General features: G+C 35.7%; 1 protein-coding gene across 3 annotated transcripts in view; it reads right to left on the bottom strand.

Annotated features, from left to right (window-relative positions):
- ROCK1 (Rho associated coiled-coil containing protein kinase 1) overlaps positions 1 to 16,421 on the bottom strand; it is an 87,091-nt gene that overhangs the window by 41,564 nt on the left and 29,106 nt on the right. For 2 of the 3 annotated variants that reach the window (XR_009742582.1, XM_061448695.1), the window contains exons 2-10: positions 14,079 to 14,160; positions 10,208 to 10,308; positions 9,251 to 9,388; positions 8,504 to 8,679; positions 5,743 to 5,827; positions 3,891 to 4,035; positions 3,470 to 3,608; positions 2,174 to 2,265; positions 1,444 to 1,603 (exon numbers count right to left, since the gene is read on the bottom strand). Coding sequence is in view for 2 of the 3 variants with exons in the window: in XM_061448695.1 (XP_061304679.1) it covers positions 1,444 to 1,603; positions 2,174 to 2,265; positions 3,470 to 3,608; positions 3,891 to 4,035; positions 5,743 to 5,827; positions 8,504 to 8,679; positions 9,251 to 9,388; positions 10,208 to 10,308; positions 14,079 to 14,160 (1,118 nt within the window). In the remaining variant the exon portion in view is untranslated. Of the gene's footprint in view, positions 1 to 1,443; positions 1,604 to 2,173; positions 2,266 to 3,469; positions 3,609 to 3,890; positions 4,036 to 5,742; positions 5,828 to 8,503; positions 8,680 to 9,250; positions 9,389 to 10,207; positions 10,309 to 14,078; positions 14,161 to 16,421 lie in introns of those variants that run through there. The other variant, XM_061448696.1, reaches the window with a different exon arrangement.

Raw genomic sequence — 16,421 nt, 5'->3', positions numbered from 1 at the left:
TCACATTATTTTCCTGCATTTCTGTTTTTTTAAATACTCCAGCGTACATTAATAAGATTAAATGGAAGGAGGTGGGGATGATAAATGTGCAACTTTTTCTAAATGTTTAAAAAAAAATAAATATTAACTGCTTTCAGTACAAAAAGAATAAAAATTAAATTAGAGGTTTAGTAAGTATGAATGGTCATTTCAGACTTCTCAAGACTACCACACTATCAAAGTATCATGGGACAAAATTCAGTTCTAGGCCAAAAATATTTTAGTTCTAGTATGCCTACAAAGTTATAATAGTATTCAATGGCAGAGTTCTTCAATGACCACAAAACACAACCACTTAGAACTCTAAATCCCTGATACTGTCCCCCAAGAAGGAAGAGAGGAAGAAAGAAATTATGATACTAACAAGCAATATGCTACTGCACCTTCTTCACAATACATTCCAAAATCTTCCTGCAAGGCAAAACTTGAGGGTTTTTTTTAAATTAGTGACTACAATCAGAACAGTAGGTGAAATTCCTAAACTGCTGAACTCCCACAAGCTGTATGCAAGCCTTGCTAAGTCCTTCTATGCCTCACTATCTAGAGCACAACAAATCCAGCTCTTTGCAGAGATGGAAAGAATTTCACCACAGGCTTGGAAAAGTGGTTCCTCTTCTACGCCAAGGACGAAAACCAGATTTATTTCCTTTAAAGTTTTCCTGTCCAGAAATGCTATTAAAACTAATAGTCTCTGACACAGTCTACTAGGTTTAGCCCACTTTAAGCTTGATACCCACCACAATTAAAAGCAGCTTTCAAAGAAAAAGTTACTGAGATTTTGAATGTAGATATAGCTATCCACAGTGCCTATGACAAGAATGACTGTTGAAAGTATGAGTGAATATAATTTTAAATGATGCAATTTAAAGTCTTCTAAGTAACAGTGAAAACTGTAAAGAATCACCATCTTACTCTGCAGTGGATGAGTACTTTGAAAACAAAAGAAATTATGAAACAGGTGACAGGCAAGTAGAAAATATCCTATTTCTATTAAGCCAAGGTTTAATTTATCACATGCTAAAACACAGATGTAACCTATGGAATCTTCATATACATTCATATACATTCAAGACCAGTAATTCACAATAACACAAAGTGACATTCATATCCCTCATTCATGACTACATATATAACTCGGTGCTCGGCAGGTGGCTCTGCCTAGTGGCGGCAACAGTGGATCTTTCTTGCTTAGCTTCTGCAGCACCACTATATAGCATTCTTAATGCAGAGCAAGGCATTTACAAATTTAGTGTGATATTTTTATGCTGATGACTAGCAGTACTAGTTCTTATTATCCAAGCGTTAAAAGAGTGTAATTTATTAGGATTCTGAATACAGCTTGGTAAGAGTCAGAAACAGTGTTGACAAAAGAATACACCATCAGCTTACTTTATGCATACATACCGACGGTTGCTGTAGTACGTAAATCCTACAAAAGGAAGCTGGTTGCCCACAAATGCTTTTGGTATAGGAAATGTTTCTTCCTCTCCTTTATCTTCTTCCAGATCATCAAAATTACTAGTGTCAATGTCACTACTTAAGTCAGGCACAACTGGTGCTACAGCTATAAAGAAAAAAATAGAATAGTATGATAATAATCATTAAATTACTTCAGTGACTAAAAAAAAAATCTCATTTCTTGGTACAGAGTAAATAAAGCTTTACACTCCATTAAAAGAAACATGGCAGTCCTTCTGCTAACATAATAAGCCAGATCACTGTCTCTGAGAAAAGCATTATAGCAGAGTCATAGAATCCTCTCCCTCAAACTGCTGGCCATGTTCCTTTTGATGCAGCACAGCATACAGTTGGGCTTTCTGGGCTAACAGTGCATATGGCTGGGTCATGCTGATCATCTCATCAACCAGCATCCCCAAGGTCCTTCTCCTCAGGGCTAATTTGAATCCACATAGACTGTATTTGTCTTGGAATTGCCCCAACACAGGTGCAGAACCTTGTACTTGGCCTTGAACTTTATGAGGTTGGCAACGGCCCACCTCTCAAGCCTGTTGATGTCCCACGGGATGGCATCACTTCCCTCCAGTATGTCAACCACACCATACAGCCTAGTGTCAGTGGCAAACTTGCTGAGGTTGCCCTCAATTCCACTGTCCACGTCGTCCATTACACTTACTGTCTCTGAGGGTTTCCCAGGCCCATTGATCATTTTTGAAGAAAAGGTGCCGTTTAATTTCTTCTACACCATTTCGTCCTAGCCTCACTTCCCTGTTAAAGAGGATTTTGGTTAAACATTGGAGATTACATAAACTGTTCTGAAGGAAAGACTCATTTTAAGGCATAATCTAACAACAAAGACAGAAAATTACTTCTCAAACTAAGGTAAGAAGTAGACTTATCTCGAAGTTTTCATGTAAACATACTTAAAGAAGCACAACGGCTTCATTTCAGAACTCAGTGTGGTTTTAAGCGTTGCCTATAAGAATCCCTGCTGCTACTGTTTCCACCACCATGGAGTCACAAGGCAGCTGCCAAGCAGCACTTAGGTTCTACTTTTTCTAGAAGTTCATGCTGTTACTCAAATTGCATACAGCCCAACAAATGCAACAACTTCCCTCCTTTGTAGCATCAGTTCTCAAGCAAAGGTTATAAGTAGCATGGATACAACAGCAGGGTACTCAAAAAGTGAAACAGACCTAACACCTACAATTCAGACAGGCTTCTTGTGGGCTGACTCTACCATGATCCTGAATGCCCACTAAGAGCTGGGTGTGTATTAGGGACACTCCTGAAATGCATTTTTTGCATTAGCTTCATCCAAAAGGAATTTGTTTTGTGTGCCACTCACCACTGTGCAACACAGACCAATGTAACAGTAGCTGTTACTAAGGAGTAACACTTCAAATTAAATTTATAAGGCAGACGTACCCATAATAGCAGAGCTTCCCTTTCCCCAGTACACATGCTACTACTTTAAAGAGCAGCTGCAATCATTGGCGACTCTTCTCCCAAATACTGGGACTGGAGAAAATAAAACTGATGCTACTGCCAGTCTAGCTCACAGTAACATCAGTTAGTAACTAGTGCTTCAGGTTAGACAAAGTAATACTTTAGAGTAGACAAAATAACTTACAGACTTAGGCTGAGGTTCTACCATGTCTTTACTGAAAAGTTTAATCAGATGTTCTGTCTTTAAGCAAAAGGCTAACAGTGCCTTACACTGCTGTAGTTCAAAGAAAAAAGCCTGACGCCTATGAACAACACTCAACTAATGTAAATGCATTCAGAGATCAGAAAAATGCCTAGGCAGCAACGAAATGGGAGCAGCTACACTGCATTTATGATGACAATAAGAGTTTAATTTCTCTTGTACAGTTCAGAAACCCACACAGAACATTTACGCTCTTTCAAATTGAGAACAAATTTTCTTAACAAAGTCTTACTTTCGTTTTGAGTAAAGCTTAACTCTTACCTATCGGTTAAAAAGGCACAAATAAGGTTTTTTGCCTCTTTGGAAATATCATTGTCATCAGGGAAAGTAAGGGAGTTCTTATGGTTCATAATCTTACTGTATGTTCCAACCAAAGAATCTGCATAAAAAGGTGTATCACCTGAAAAAGCAGCAACATAAAAATTAAAAAGTATACCAAAAGTATTTTAAATTTGATTTATAATATTTGAATTACCTATGCAACAAGGTAATTAACTAAATGAACATGAGGCAAGGACAAATGTTTGTGTTTTAGAAATATACTGGCACAGTCCTCATTCTGTAAATACAGAATCAGTAAACCACAACTTAAGAGCTTAATAAAATTAAAACAGTTAAAAACAACTGTGCTTTTGGAGTCTAGTTAAATAGCACAGTCAATTCTGATTATCCTACTACTCACCTACAAGCATCTCATACAAAAAGACTCCAACCGACCACCAGTCGCATTCTCGCCCATAGTAACCATCACCACCCTGGGACTTCAATACTTCAGGAGAGATATAGTCGGGTGTTCCCACAGCCGTATCGCATCGTACCATACCTTCCTACAAAAGGGAAGGAAACCCAGATATGAGATCCAAACCTGCAAGCCATTTCCAAGACTTTCTGCAGCCTAAGCAACATCAGCAGATCAACATCAATTTTTGTCAAATGTTTTGTTTTAAACAGGTATTTTAACGTTTTAAAATTTTAAGATACTAATCCAGAACAAAGCACAGGATTTGTCAAACACAGTGGAAGTTACTCTAAGAACCTCAGTTAATATCCAAGAAGCAATCAGAATTGAATTTAGGTGCTGTAAACATTGCACAGCCTCACCTCCTTGCGCCAGTATAAACATGTCATATACTGACAGGATGTACCATAAACAAAGCAAGCTCCTCTTGCTAGCATAAATGTGTCAATAACAGGGATTTTGCCGACAGGATCAGCTGAAGTGCAAACTTTTCACCTCTGACCCAAGATTAAATGTAGACAGAGACTTAAAACTCTAAGTAGACAGACTTCAAAACATGTAAAAGGCAAGAATGTCTGATGTTTCTCACACCCCTGAAAAAGGGCTGGCAGGACAGAGATCAGTCACACTAGAGCTGGCATCCAGAATGCCAAATCTGCAACCATGCACCTCTTTCCAGTGCCATTTGGAATAATCCTGTGCCTCTCCTAGAAATGATTCTGTTGAAAAACTTGCATAAAAATATATAACTAAACAAATACAACAAATATAAATCCAGTGTTGTGTATGCAGCAAATCCAGAATGCACTACAATTAAGCTTCTCTGCTGACAAATTCACTCAGTAATGCTAATATATAGCAAAGTTTTGTAATATTTTTTATTTTCTTTTTTTTTGGGGGGGGGGGCACTTACAGCTTAAACACTAAGATAATTTTTTTTCTATATTTCAAAATTCCTCAGTGTTAAGAACACAATCAATATAAAATCAAAATAAAGCCAAATTTTTGGTCAGCTATTCCACTCAAGCGTACTGCTTGTGACTTGAACAACTCTTCAAATTCATACACATAACCTGCACTTGGTTTTCATTGTTGCCTTTTATTTGTGGCAAAGTAGCTAAATACAGTGATTTATTCAAAGCTCCTGGAATGTGCTGAGAACATAACATACTCATTGCAGAATCTCTATGAAGTATCATGCATTTCACATTGTTTTCCTCAAAAAGATATGCAGACTGACACAAACCAAGTTTTGTGCAGGGAATAACAGTGTTTCATGGTACATGAAATACTGTTGCAAAACTGTATTTTTTTTGTGAGCTCAGGATATATTTTTAAAAGCAAAAAAAAGGTAGTAATACAATGACATTCATTAACCTGATCCCTTCATATCAGTCCTTTTGCTACATCAGCGTATGGCTAATAAATATAATTGGGATTTATTGACTTGTACGTAAGCTTTGATTCTTTCATTACTGACACACTAGGTAAAGAAAATATCACTTCTTTGCATTAAGTTTTGACAAACAAGCACTTTAATCCAGAAGATTTAAAGACAATCAGTCTTGACTTGAGAAAGCTCCTCTAGGGAATGGTATAGAAGTTGGTGCATTCCCTACTTCAAGAGCCATTTCCGCATTCTACATTGTCACTGAATAGGATGCATAGTTAGTAATTGTAACAGAGTGGAACTTTCAACTCTTCCCACCCAACTAAAAAGTTTTCAGTACGTTTTCTTACTTTTAAGCATGTTTTCCTTTCACAAACAGAAAAATGAAATTAAAAAAATGTTTACCTTGTTCATCTTCATACAAGTACCAAAATCTGCTAGTTTTAAATGACCAGCTTTGTCTAGCAGCATATTATCAGGCTTCACATCTCTGAAAGGAGAAAAATGTATTTTTTTAAAGTAAATAACTCAGTTTAACTTCTGAGAACAACAAAAGTAAACTATTTTTCAGTGCAACATTGCAAGGAAAAATATCAACATGAAAGCACCACTATTTCCCCTGTTTTTTTTCTGCTCCAAGTCTGTCCAACATACAGACTGCTGAACTACATTTAAAAAAAATTATAAGGAATGTGGAAATAAAGCCTTCAGTCACTGAATTTAACAACTAGGGACATTAATCTTGAACCTCAAGTTCCTAGAAAACACTCACTGGTTGAAGTGACAATTCTGGTTCTGAGTTAGCTATCTCACTTTTAAAATTTAGCTTCTTCTCTGTACCACTTCTAACAAATGGATGTGATCTTCAGAATTATATTAATGTGAACAAATATATTTTCCATGCTCTTTTCCACAAAATACTTCCATTATAGAAAATAAGTTTTCATGAAGTAACTGGCAAAGTTCAGAACATCTGATGTTATTAAATATACTGAAGCAGAATAATAATAGGAAACAATTACCAAGAAAGCATAACATGAATTTCAGGAAAAAGGATATTTCTGGGACCTTAAAGAAGAACTCTGGTCATAACGGTCAAATGAAGTGCAGTGGAAATGCACTGGTATGCTCACCGAATAATTTTGGTTGGGAGGGATTTTTGTAAGACTCCTGGTTAACTGCCTGATCAAAGTACAGCTAATGGTCAGATCCTGCTTCAAATCTGTATTAGGTTCATCTGGGTCAAATCCAGTTAAGTCTTGAATTTTTTCCCAAGGACAGGGATTCCACAACCTCTCTAGGACTCTCTTCCATTATTTTGACCACCCTCACAATGGAAAAATATTTCCTAATGAATAGCTAGATATTCCCCTGCTGCAATTCGCATCATCCATTGCCTTTCACCTTTTCAGTGTGCAATCTCAAGTCTGCTCCACCTTTTCTATAAAGTCTTGCTGGGCAGCTGATGCTGCCAAAAGACTAATGCTTTCTGTCTCACCTGAACACTGTGTTGTGAATGAAAACAAGGTGCTGACCCCACTACCAACCCTCTGAAGGAATGGCTCGTAGCAGACTGTTAGCAGGATATTTGCTACCTTTGAATTGTTTGTTCTACCTATTCAAACCATACCTTTCCAATCTTGCTAAAGTCAAGACAATGCACTACTCCCCCCTCAGAGCTGGAGCCCATCATCTCATCACACAAGCCAATTGGGTTGGTATGGCATGCTTCACCATGTAAACCCATGCAGGCTCTTCCAAATCACCTTCCCATCCACATGCTTGGAAATGGGTTTCTTGGAAATTTACCCTGTAAAATTCCAAAAGACTGCCTTTAAGCTTATTAGCCTGCAGTTCCCCTGATTCTTCCTTTCTTGCCCTTCTTGGGGCAGATTGGGTGTGCCATTTGTTTCTTTGCAGTCATCAGGAATCTTCTAATTGCTGCAACCTTCCAATGGTGACAGCAGTATCATAAGGGTCAGCTCCTTCATGCCCATCTTGTCTAGTGCCCTGAACATGTGCATACCCACGTTTGAATTAACTGGGACTTAGCTTGATCATCTTCTGCCACAGTCACTTTCCCAAGCTCTGCCACTAGGCACAGAGATCTGAGGGGCCTGAAAGCAAATCTTCTCAATGAAGGCTGAGGCAAAGGTGGCAGCCTCAGCCATTTCCATGTCTTTTGTCACTAGGTCCCTGATGCATTAAACAGTGGGCCCACATTTTTATGAGTTTCCTTTCATTCCTCAGATTCCCCAACTAACTCCAGTGGAAAACAAATTCAAAAACATCTGCTTGTGTCAAAATAATCTAAATTTAAATAAATAAAATAAAGAAATAAATAGATCACTGTGCTGCTGGCAACTTTTAATGCCTGCTTTCTAAAGCTTGCAATACACATGCACAAATGGTTCATTCATCAAGGTAATTTATTCATCATATGCAGCACAGCTACATAATGATGCTCTAGATCTTCAAGCAACAGGTTAGTTGCTTGTTTTGCTTTACTTTTTTGCAAAAGCTTAAGTGTTAACACTGATGATGGGGCCAGATTACAAACTGAGAATTTATACACGTCTTCCTCAAACTCTTGCTGCATTTTCTGTCAAAAAGAAAGAGAATTGTTCTTCTGTTTCTAGTTCACACAATTAAAAATTAACAGATTAAAGTTCAAATATCAAAAAGTAAACTTCTCAACCTATTCAAGAAGCGACTACACTTCACTTTAAGGCAAGCGCATAATATGAAAGTGAACCAAGTCCCCTTGCTCTGCATCTCAATCTTCCATCTTGCCCCTTACAAGAAAACATGTGGCCGAGTGATTTTCCTCACACTGTTCACAAATTCTTGTTTAATGGGTCACTGAGGCATCAAATGCACAGCAGAGAATTAATAATTCCTAACAATGGGACAATTGGGTAAAGTGGGACAGTTTTATTACTCCCCAAACTGAGGAGCATCAGCCTGCTGAAAACCTTTACTTTGACTGTAACACTTCAGACTTGAAGTTTCTGATGGCAAGAACCTTTGAAGCTGTAAGATGGAATAATTAAACAATGATGAAGCAACATTACAAATTTCAAAACTGCCTGAACAATCACTGAAATCATTCTGGTGACAGCAGAAATAAAAAAAAGCTATGTAACAACACTTTTTTCTTTTTCACCTGTGTATAAAACCCATTGAGTGAATTGCATCTAATGCAAGTACAACTTCAGCAGTATAAAATCTTGCCCACTTCTCCGGAACATCGTAGTTGCTCATTAAATTCACAAGGTCCCCACCAGGCATATATTCCATCACCATGTAAAGGTAACGGTCATCTTGGAATGCATAAAATAACTGTAAAAAGCAAATAAAATAACAAGTGACTAAATGTTACAGCTCTTCTTTAATCTCTTGCTTGTTGGAAATCAAAGGAATCTCTATGCAAACTGAATTACAGAGTAACAGAATTGCTACTACTGCATCCTCCAGCAGACCTCCAAAATATTACAGTGGAAGGAGTTCTGGTTACAAATTAAGATTAGTGAACTTGGTGCAATAAATTTTGAGATAATTTCAAAGAATGCTCATTGCAGAGGAAGATAAAATGCTTCGTTATTCACTACAGAGTGAATTATTAAGAGCAGGCTCGCCAATATATATCTGGCAGAGTTTTAATAATTAACAATAGTTTATCTTGCAAATATTATGACAAAACATTGTTTTGAAACAAGTGTGATATCTGCTATTTGTTGTGTACAGCAAATGTGTACAAATTATTAACATAATGTGTTTCCCTAACAGATCAATAGAACTAAAAAAGGTCTTCAAAAAGCTAAAACATTAAATTATGTAATTCCAAGTCATTCCAAGTGTTGTAACAAAACTATTCTATAATGACAACACTTTAAAAGGAATATAACTATACCTGAACAACCCAGGGACTATTAGCAAAAGCCATAATATCCCTTTCTTCCCAGAAGAATGCAGAATCCGATCTTTTTATCATCTCAAATTTGCTCAGGAGCTTCATAGCATATACTCTCCTTGAGGATTTATGCCTTACCTGTGAAGACAAATGTGACACGCAGAATGCATTGTTGCTACATTAAGATACAAAGAACACTGCTAAATATATTACTTTTCTGCTTCACTATTTAACTATTTAGGACTCTTAATATTTTTTTAAGAATTCTATACCATAAGTCTACAGCAAAATTACATTCTATTATCTGACAATATCTGCATTGCTCTTAAAATACCTGCGAGAACTATTCAACAGAGAAGTCCATAGGTGTAACAGTTGCTCTGTAGGTATGAGTCTTTAAAAGGACAAATATTGGCACCTGTTAAATACTATGAAGTTAAATCTATTCACATTTTCTGGAGTTTATTAGCAGACATGTACACTTGCTACCATATTTCCAGTTTCTCCCACCAGTTCTCAATTTAATAAAGCAAGAAGAACAAGCCTGGTTGCTAATCTATCACAAACAACACACAACATCTCTCGTCTGAGAGAACTAAATCTGAAAAAATCTGGTGTAATCTCTGAATTGGCAGAAATTCTTCTAGTTCTGAAAATTTATTCAAGTGTACATTTATACAATGGCAAAGGCTAATTTTCTTATTTATGAGGAACACACATTCATTTGCATTTTAATAGAGAAGCATGACTACAGTGTGAAACAAGTACCTGTGCACTTTAAAAGCCCTGAAATATGACATTCTCAAGAACATTTCCATAGGATAAAAAGAAATAAAACTTCACTGAGCTAAAGGATTTAATATTATAAGACTGCATCTTCTGAACACTGTACTCAGACAGACAGATGAGGAAATACTACAGAATACATTCAAATGTACAAACAGAAACATAACTTACCAACTGAACCTCCCCAAATGCCCCTCTACCGATCACCTTCACCACTTCATAATCTTCAGCTTTCATGCGCAGGTCCCTCATTTTATTTACTGTGTCTTTATCTATATAAAACAAAATTTATATTTCTTATATAATTAAACTCATTCATCTCATTTCAATATTTCATACTTATTAGAAGATGTGCTGCTTAAAGAAGGCACTTCATTTTGAACCTACTTTCCTATTGGAAGCCTCTCTGCAGAATGCATGACCTCATTACCATAGTAACCAAAACCTGACATAAACATAATACAATGACTCTGCAATCAAGCCACACCTTAATTTGGGAATTTCTTTTAAAATAATTACCTGCAAAAGAAAGCTATGCAAAAATTTCATATCCAGCATTATTTTGTTTGTAAACTGATCCATATAAAAAGATTATTACTGGATAAATATGCAACACATCTAGGAAAATATCCCAAGTACATACATAAGAAACCAGAAGAAACTATTTTTTAAAAAAATAAGCCCGCACTTCTATTATTCCTAATACTTAAAAAAAGCAGGTTTTAATTTAAAACATGCAGTGGGAATCACTGCAATTATTTATATAAACCTGTCATTCTATAAACTACCATAATTTACAAACTCCCAGTGGGCAGATAGTCTAATTCCAAATTTGGTCAAAGATTAAAACGGTCTATTTTAATCCATGTGGGTCAACACTGGCATGAGATTACATAGAAAAGCTTCATGCTTCGATATTTCTAAAAGCAAGGAACATCTACTAAAACATACATTGCTAATAAAATAGATTATGCAACGGTATTTTATTTTGAAAAATAATATTCTAGGCCTAAAAGTGAAGTTTAGAAAGAAGTAGGGACAGGGGAAGAGGAGAGGAGAAGAGAAATGTGGGGTTTTAAATTCATATTTTTAAAAAATGACAAAAAATTAAGATTAGATTTCTACCTGCACTGGCCATTATCTGAAACTAAAGCAGCATATGTACAGTTGAAATTCAGTAAGATTTTATTACCACAACAGGAACAAACTTAGCTTTGTTTGAATACTCTCTGGCATTACACTAACGTAAAGCCATCCCTTTACAATGCAGCATACCACTAGCTGATTTCAATACATTATATTAGAATTGTAAATTCTGACAAATTATTTCATACAAGAATCAAAATATTCAGTAATCAAAAAAAATAATGCTTTGCCTTATTTGCCCTGATGAAAATTGACCTATAGTGGATGATGAGCAAGACTGCAAGGAACTAAAATGCAGGTATCCTCACAACAACAATATTCTAACTATTATTAACTTACTGCATAGTAATCTCACAACAGGAGGTCCACCACTTCTGAATGAGAAATCTTGATATTGGGGCAAAAGAAAGGTAGGCACATTATGAATGCTTTAAATGATTTGCAATCACAAGCCTTGCCTATGGCCAAAACAGAATTAAGGAAAAAACATCTAAAGAGCCACCCAAACTACGGATTTTTAACTAATATAAACTGGGCTTGCGAGCAGTTGCAAATTGCCATTTACTACTTGAGAGACATACTAACACTCCGTTATTTTTAGGCAATACATTACAGTGTTGGAAATTTGACTTCCATATTTTAGGATCTGTTAAGCAAGGTTTATCAGGCTGCAGTTTATTTAAATACAGTTCCTGATCTCCCATTACCAGTGGAGGACCCAGACAGCATACCTTGTATGAGCAGGTGGGGTTGCTCCCATGGCTCAAGACCACATTCTCCCATTTGCCCTGAAGCTGGATTAAAAGTTTAGATGCCATCTTGAAATAAACAGTCCCTGCTGTAAAGTAAGGCTCTTAACCACCTTGAATACTGACTTCTTTACTCTTTTAATTCTGTATAGTGTGAGGCATCACAGCCCACGACAAGGGGGTTGGAACTACATAATCTTAAGGTCCTTTCCAACCCAAACCCTTATATGATTCTACGTGGCAAAAAATTAATAAGGTTCTACATTTGCAAAAATTACTCTCACAACCTCAGGCAGTAGAAGCAAACTTTGGAGCCTTCACAAAAACACAATGTACACCAGAGAAAAATGAGAGGGGATCAGGACTGGCTCAGAGCAATCAGTCTATAAAATAAAGGAAGCAAACTCCCATTTAAAAAGATTTCTAGATTGCAAATACACATCTAGAATCATGATGCAAACTGTTTGGACAGCTAATACGGCAAAAAGATATTATAAGCATTTTTCTATTTGAACTAAAACAAACATGAAAACGCTCCTATATGTCTATTTTTAATTTTTTTTTTAATAAAAATACAAAACAAACTAGACCTCACTGTTCCATCTAAGGCCGCTCTTTGTACATTCACACCTTGCTTTCATATTTCAGCAAACACAGAAGATTAAAGTTCTAAAGGCAGTTTGAAATGAAATAACATGGTTTGTTCTCCACCTTCATATTACTTCAGGTCACATCCTACACCATATATAATTTATACCTACAAGATATTCATTATCAGGCAGTAAACAAGTTTTCTTCTCCTTCACTCAGCCTCAACTGCAAAAGCAAAGCTCTTTGAGTCTTACTAATGATTTGACTATTCATAAAAATTACATTCAAATTATCTGTTGCAATGAGAACTTCCTTTGCCTAACACAACTTCTCTTTTCTCCAAGAGTTTCACCACATCTTCTCTGTAAATAACTGAGTATACAAAATATGCATGTAACAATGTGCAATATCAAATATAATTTGCATTGTGAAAAGTTAAACAGAACATTTGAACTTAAGCCTCTCAACAACCAGGTTACGTGCAAGTAAGACACCAACTAGGTCTATTGGACTCATTCTCACAAACAGAATAATATAAAATAAAACCCACAAATTCACTAACATTGCTAAGAGTTGCAAACTAAACTATTTGAAAACACCTTGGAAACGGAAACAAAAACATCAATTTCAATGTAGCAAAGACAAAAATTATTTTAGTCAAATTACATAATATTTGCCACAAAAGTAATTTATTACAACATGTAATTGAGATTCTTATGCCTGTAAAAATCTAACAACACTAGGTTAATTTCAAAGCTTGACCATTCAGTCCACAAGCAGAACCAAGTCTTTAATCAGCAAGTGTTTCTGCCGTGATTTCCAGAATTTGTCCATATGGCAGCCTTTAGAGAAGACTTAACCCTTAAATGCCCTTTTTTCACTGATCATTATTATGAAACTTATGGTACCGACTTCTATTAAAGAAACCAAACAACTTTATTAATTTAAAATGTTATTACAGAGTAGAATGTGCAGGAAATCTGGTAGTGGAAAAATATAGAGTAAACGCAGAAAAATTCTGTAGATACATCAGCTGCATGCACAAATAAACCCAGCAGCTCTGCAGTATAAGAATTTTATGGTATAATGAAAAAGAGACCTTTCATACTAAAAAAAGCCTATGAAACACATGCTCTAGTCTGTCAGTGAACAAATTTTAAATACAGTTTCTTAACACTGTATCCATGTTATTTCATTTCACTGTTAACTGCTTATGATATATTAGTACATGGAATCACAAAGCAAGTTTTACGGGAATCCAGAGGGCTGCCAAGAACAAAGATAACAGGCCTTTTTCTTAAAAGGCTTTGTGCCACTGAAAACAATGCCATTTACAGCCCAAACACACTTGGACATTCAATTGCTGGGGATTAGATTTCTATAGGGAGCTGCCAGTTCTCACTGGGAAATAATCAGACTCTAAAGACAACTTGCAAAGAATTTATGCACCGCAAATCCCTAGCTGCCTTTGAAAAAGCTAAAAGCACTTACATTTTTTCTTTGTACTGGTATTTATAGTCTTTTGTTATTTAGTAACTGAAACATTAAATACTTACACCTGTTTAAGAAGTTATCAATGTTTTTGTTTTTTCTTAAGGCAGGAAAATCCAAGTCATACACCAAAGCATCTAACCCATCCTAGAAAAAAAAACAAAAACAACAAGCAAAACTAAGTGTTTGGACAAATAATTGTACATGCTGCTAATTGAAGAGATAAGATATAAACAGTTGTCTCTATTAATTTTCCATACAAACGAAATCATTGACATTTATTTACTGATTTAATTAACACGTGAAAATCGTTCACTTCCATGGGAGTCTTCAAAACTCAATTTCCATCTACCCCAAAACAAATATACTTCTATGAATTATTAATTTTCTTTAGCTTCACATTTACATGAAAAATATGATTTTTTCCACATATAAAAAGAACAAACAGCAGCTCTGATGAAGTTCAATAATGTTAAAAAATCCCACCATATCACACAGTAGGCACCTGAACATTAAGTGACAACTGGCAAATAGGACGATGATGGTAATTTATTTTCGAGAGTCAATCCCCACATTTTATTCATTGAATTGAGAGAATTTTCATGAACAAGATATTGGCTTTATACATTCTAACTTAAATCTAGGAGCCAACAGCCACAAGCCCATGTGGCATTACTACCACAGAATACATCCATATGAACAAAAATGAAACAAAACTACCAAAAAAAAAACCAACAGAAAAATATAACAATAATGAAGACAGCTTTAAGGTCTTGTTAAATGCAACAAACTTCCCAACTTTTAAGTCTAAATTTTACACCAGGTATAGATGATTCTTCAGTGGACTGCATCCTCTCAGAGAGGACCTAAACCAGATGTTTTGCTGAAAACCATAGATATGGTACCTAATGAAAAATGATCAAGGGAATCATATCATGAAGAATCAAGAGCAGTAGGGAGTCTCCTTTCTCAATGTTTAAGTACAATGCAAAAATAGAGGGAGGTCATAATATACAAACTGATGGATGTCAACAGTGTGTCAGGGAAGTACTGCTATTTACTTGTCCAATTTTTACCTACATGTCTATGCTATCTGCTATTCACCTCTTGACAGTGAGAGATTAGACCAGACACATCTTTGATCTGATCAGTTCAGATCTGATTAGACCTAATTTGAATGTTTTCAGCTTTTATAAAATTATGCAATACAGGATTGAAAGCTACTCCATCAGACTTTAACCACTACATCCATCAAGTAATTATGCCTGAAGAAAAGCTAGAGTATAAGCTTTTTGAAAGCTTGTTTTCCAGGAATATATAGTAGAGAACACACTTGATGTAGATTTTCAAAATTAGTCCTTAATCACTCACTTCAAATTCAAACCTATTCTCTCCCCTCAGTCTTTGGGGGATTTTAAGCTACAAAAAAAATCAAATGCTATCAAAATCAGAATTATTTATAGGCTTGCAGTCATTACTTTTGACACATGTAAGACAGAAATTATTTACTTGAGATATAATAAGAGCAAAATTGTGCTAAAATATGAAAGCAGGTAAAGAAGTAAAACCACACAGATAATCAGAATTAATTTAAAGCCTAAATGTTATTATTTTTTTTCATTTCATGAAAAAATTAAGTTTCCTATAATTTCATAAAAACATAACTGGTTTAAGTTACTTCTCCATACAGTGGCTTAATTTGAACTCAGAAATGTTACAACGAAAAAGACAAGAATCAAGAAAAGTATCACAGTATTTTGACAGCATTTAAATAAAGTCAGGTTTTGCATCTTGAGTGCATTAAAGGATCAATCTTTTTGGACTTCCACCAGTGATTAAAAAGGAAAACAATAAAAAAAAACATTTAATGGATCAGTAATATAAATAAGAGAGTAAGAGGCCAACAACAATTTGGAGTCAAGACAGATGTAGAAATAAAGCTAGGGGTGAGAAATAACTTTGTAACCTAGTAAAAAACACCTTTCCCAAAGATACATAGTAAATACCCAGATAATCCATGAAAGAATTTCAATTTTTGCTAAATCCGACTATGAAGCCATGATAACTTTGTGTACAGCAGTATAAAGAGCACTGGTAGCTCTGTGCATTGTGAGCCCCATGCTGTGAGAAGCAGTAGGCAAAGGAGGCTGCAAGCTCACATGCAGAGATTTTTAAAAGCACATGAATGACAGCGATGAACTGCCAAAGTCTGGGGTCCACTCTGCCCTTAAGCCTTTGAATCTGTGGAGTCAATCAATTTGTCCATGGTAAGAGAGGGAGAACTTTTCCACACATCAAGCTGAAGTACTACCAAATTCTAAAATTCCTGGTTTGCTCTGGGGCACTGCAGCTACCTGCTTCCTTGCAGGGTTTGCCTCAAAAGTCAAAATTCAGTCTTTGTCTTCAGA

This window comes from Pezoporus flaviventris, unplaced genomic scaffold, assembly GCF_033815535.1.
Source record: "Pezoporus flaviventris isolate CSIRO_AGI_PZ_B2104156 unplaced genomic scaffold, CSIRO_AGI_Pfla_v1 ptg000007l, whole genome shotgun sequence".
Lineage (NCBI taxonomy): Eukaryota > Metazoa > Chordata > Aves > Psittaciformes > Psittacidae > Pezoporus > Pezoporus flaviventris.
This window is presented reverse-complemented; position numbering and strand designations above follow the sequence as displayed.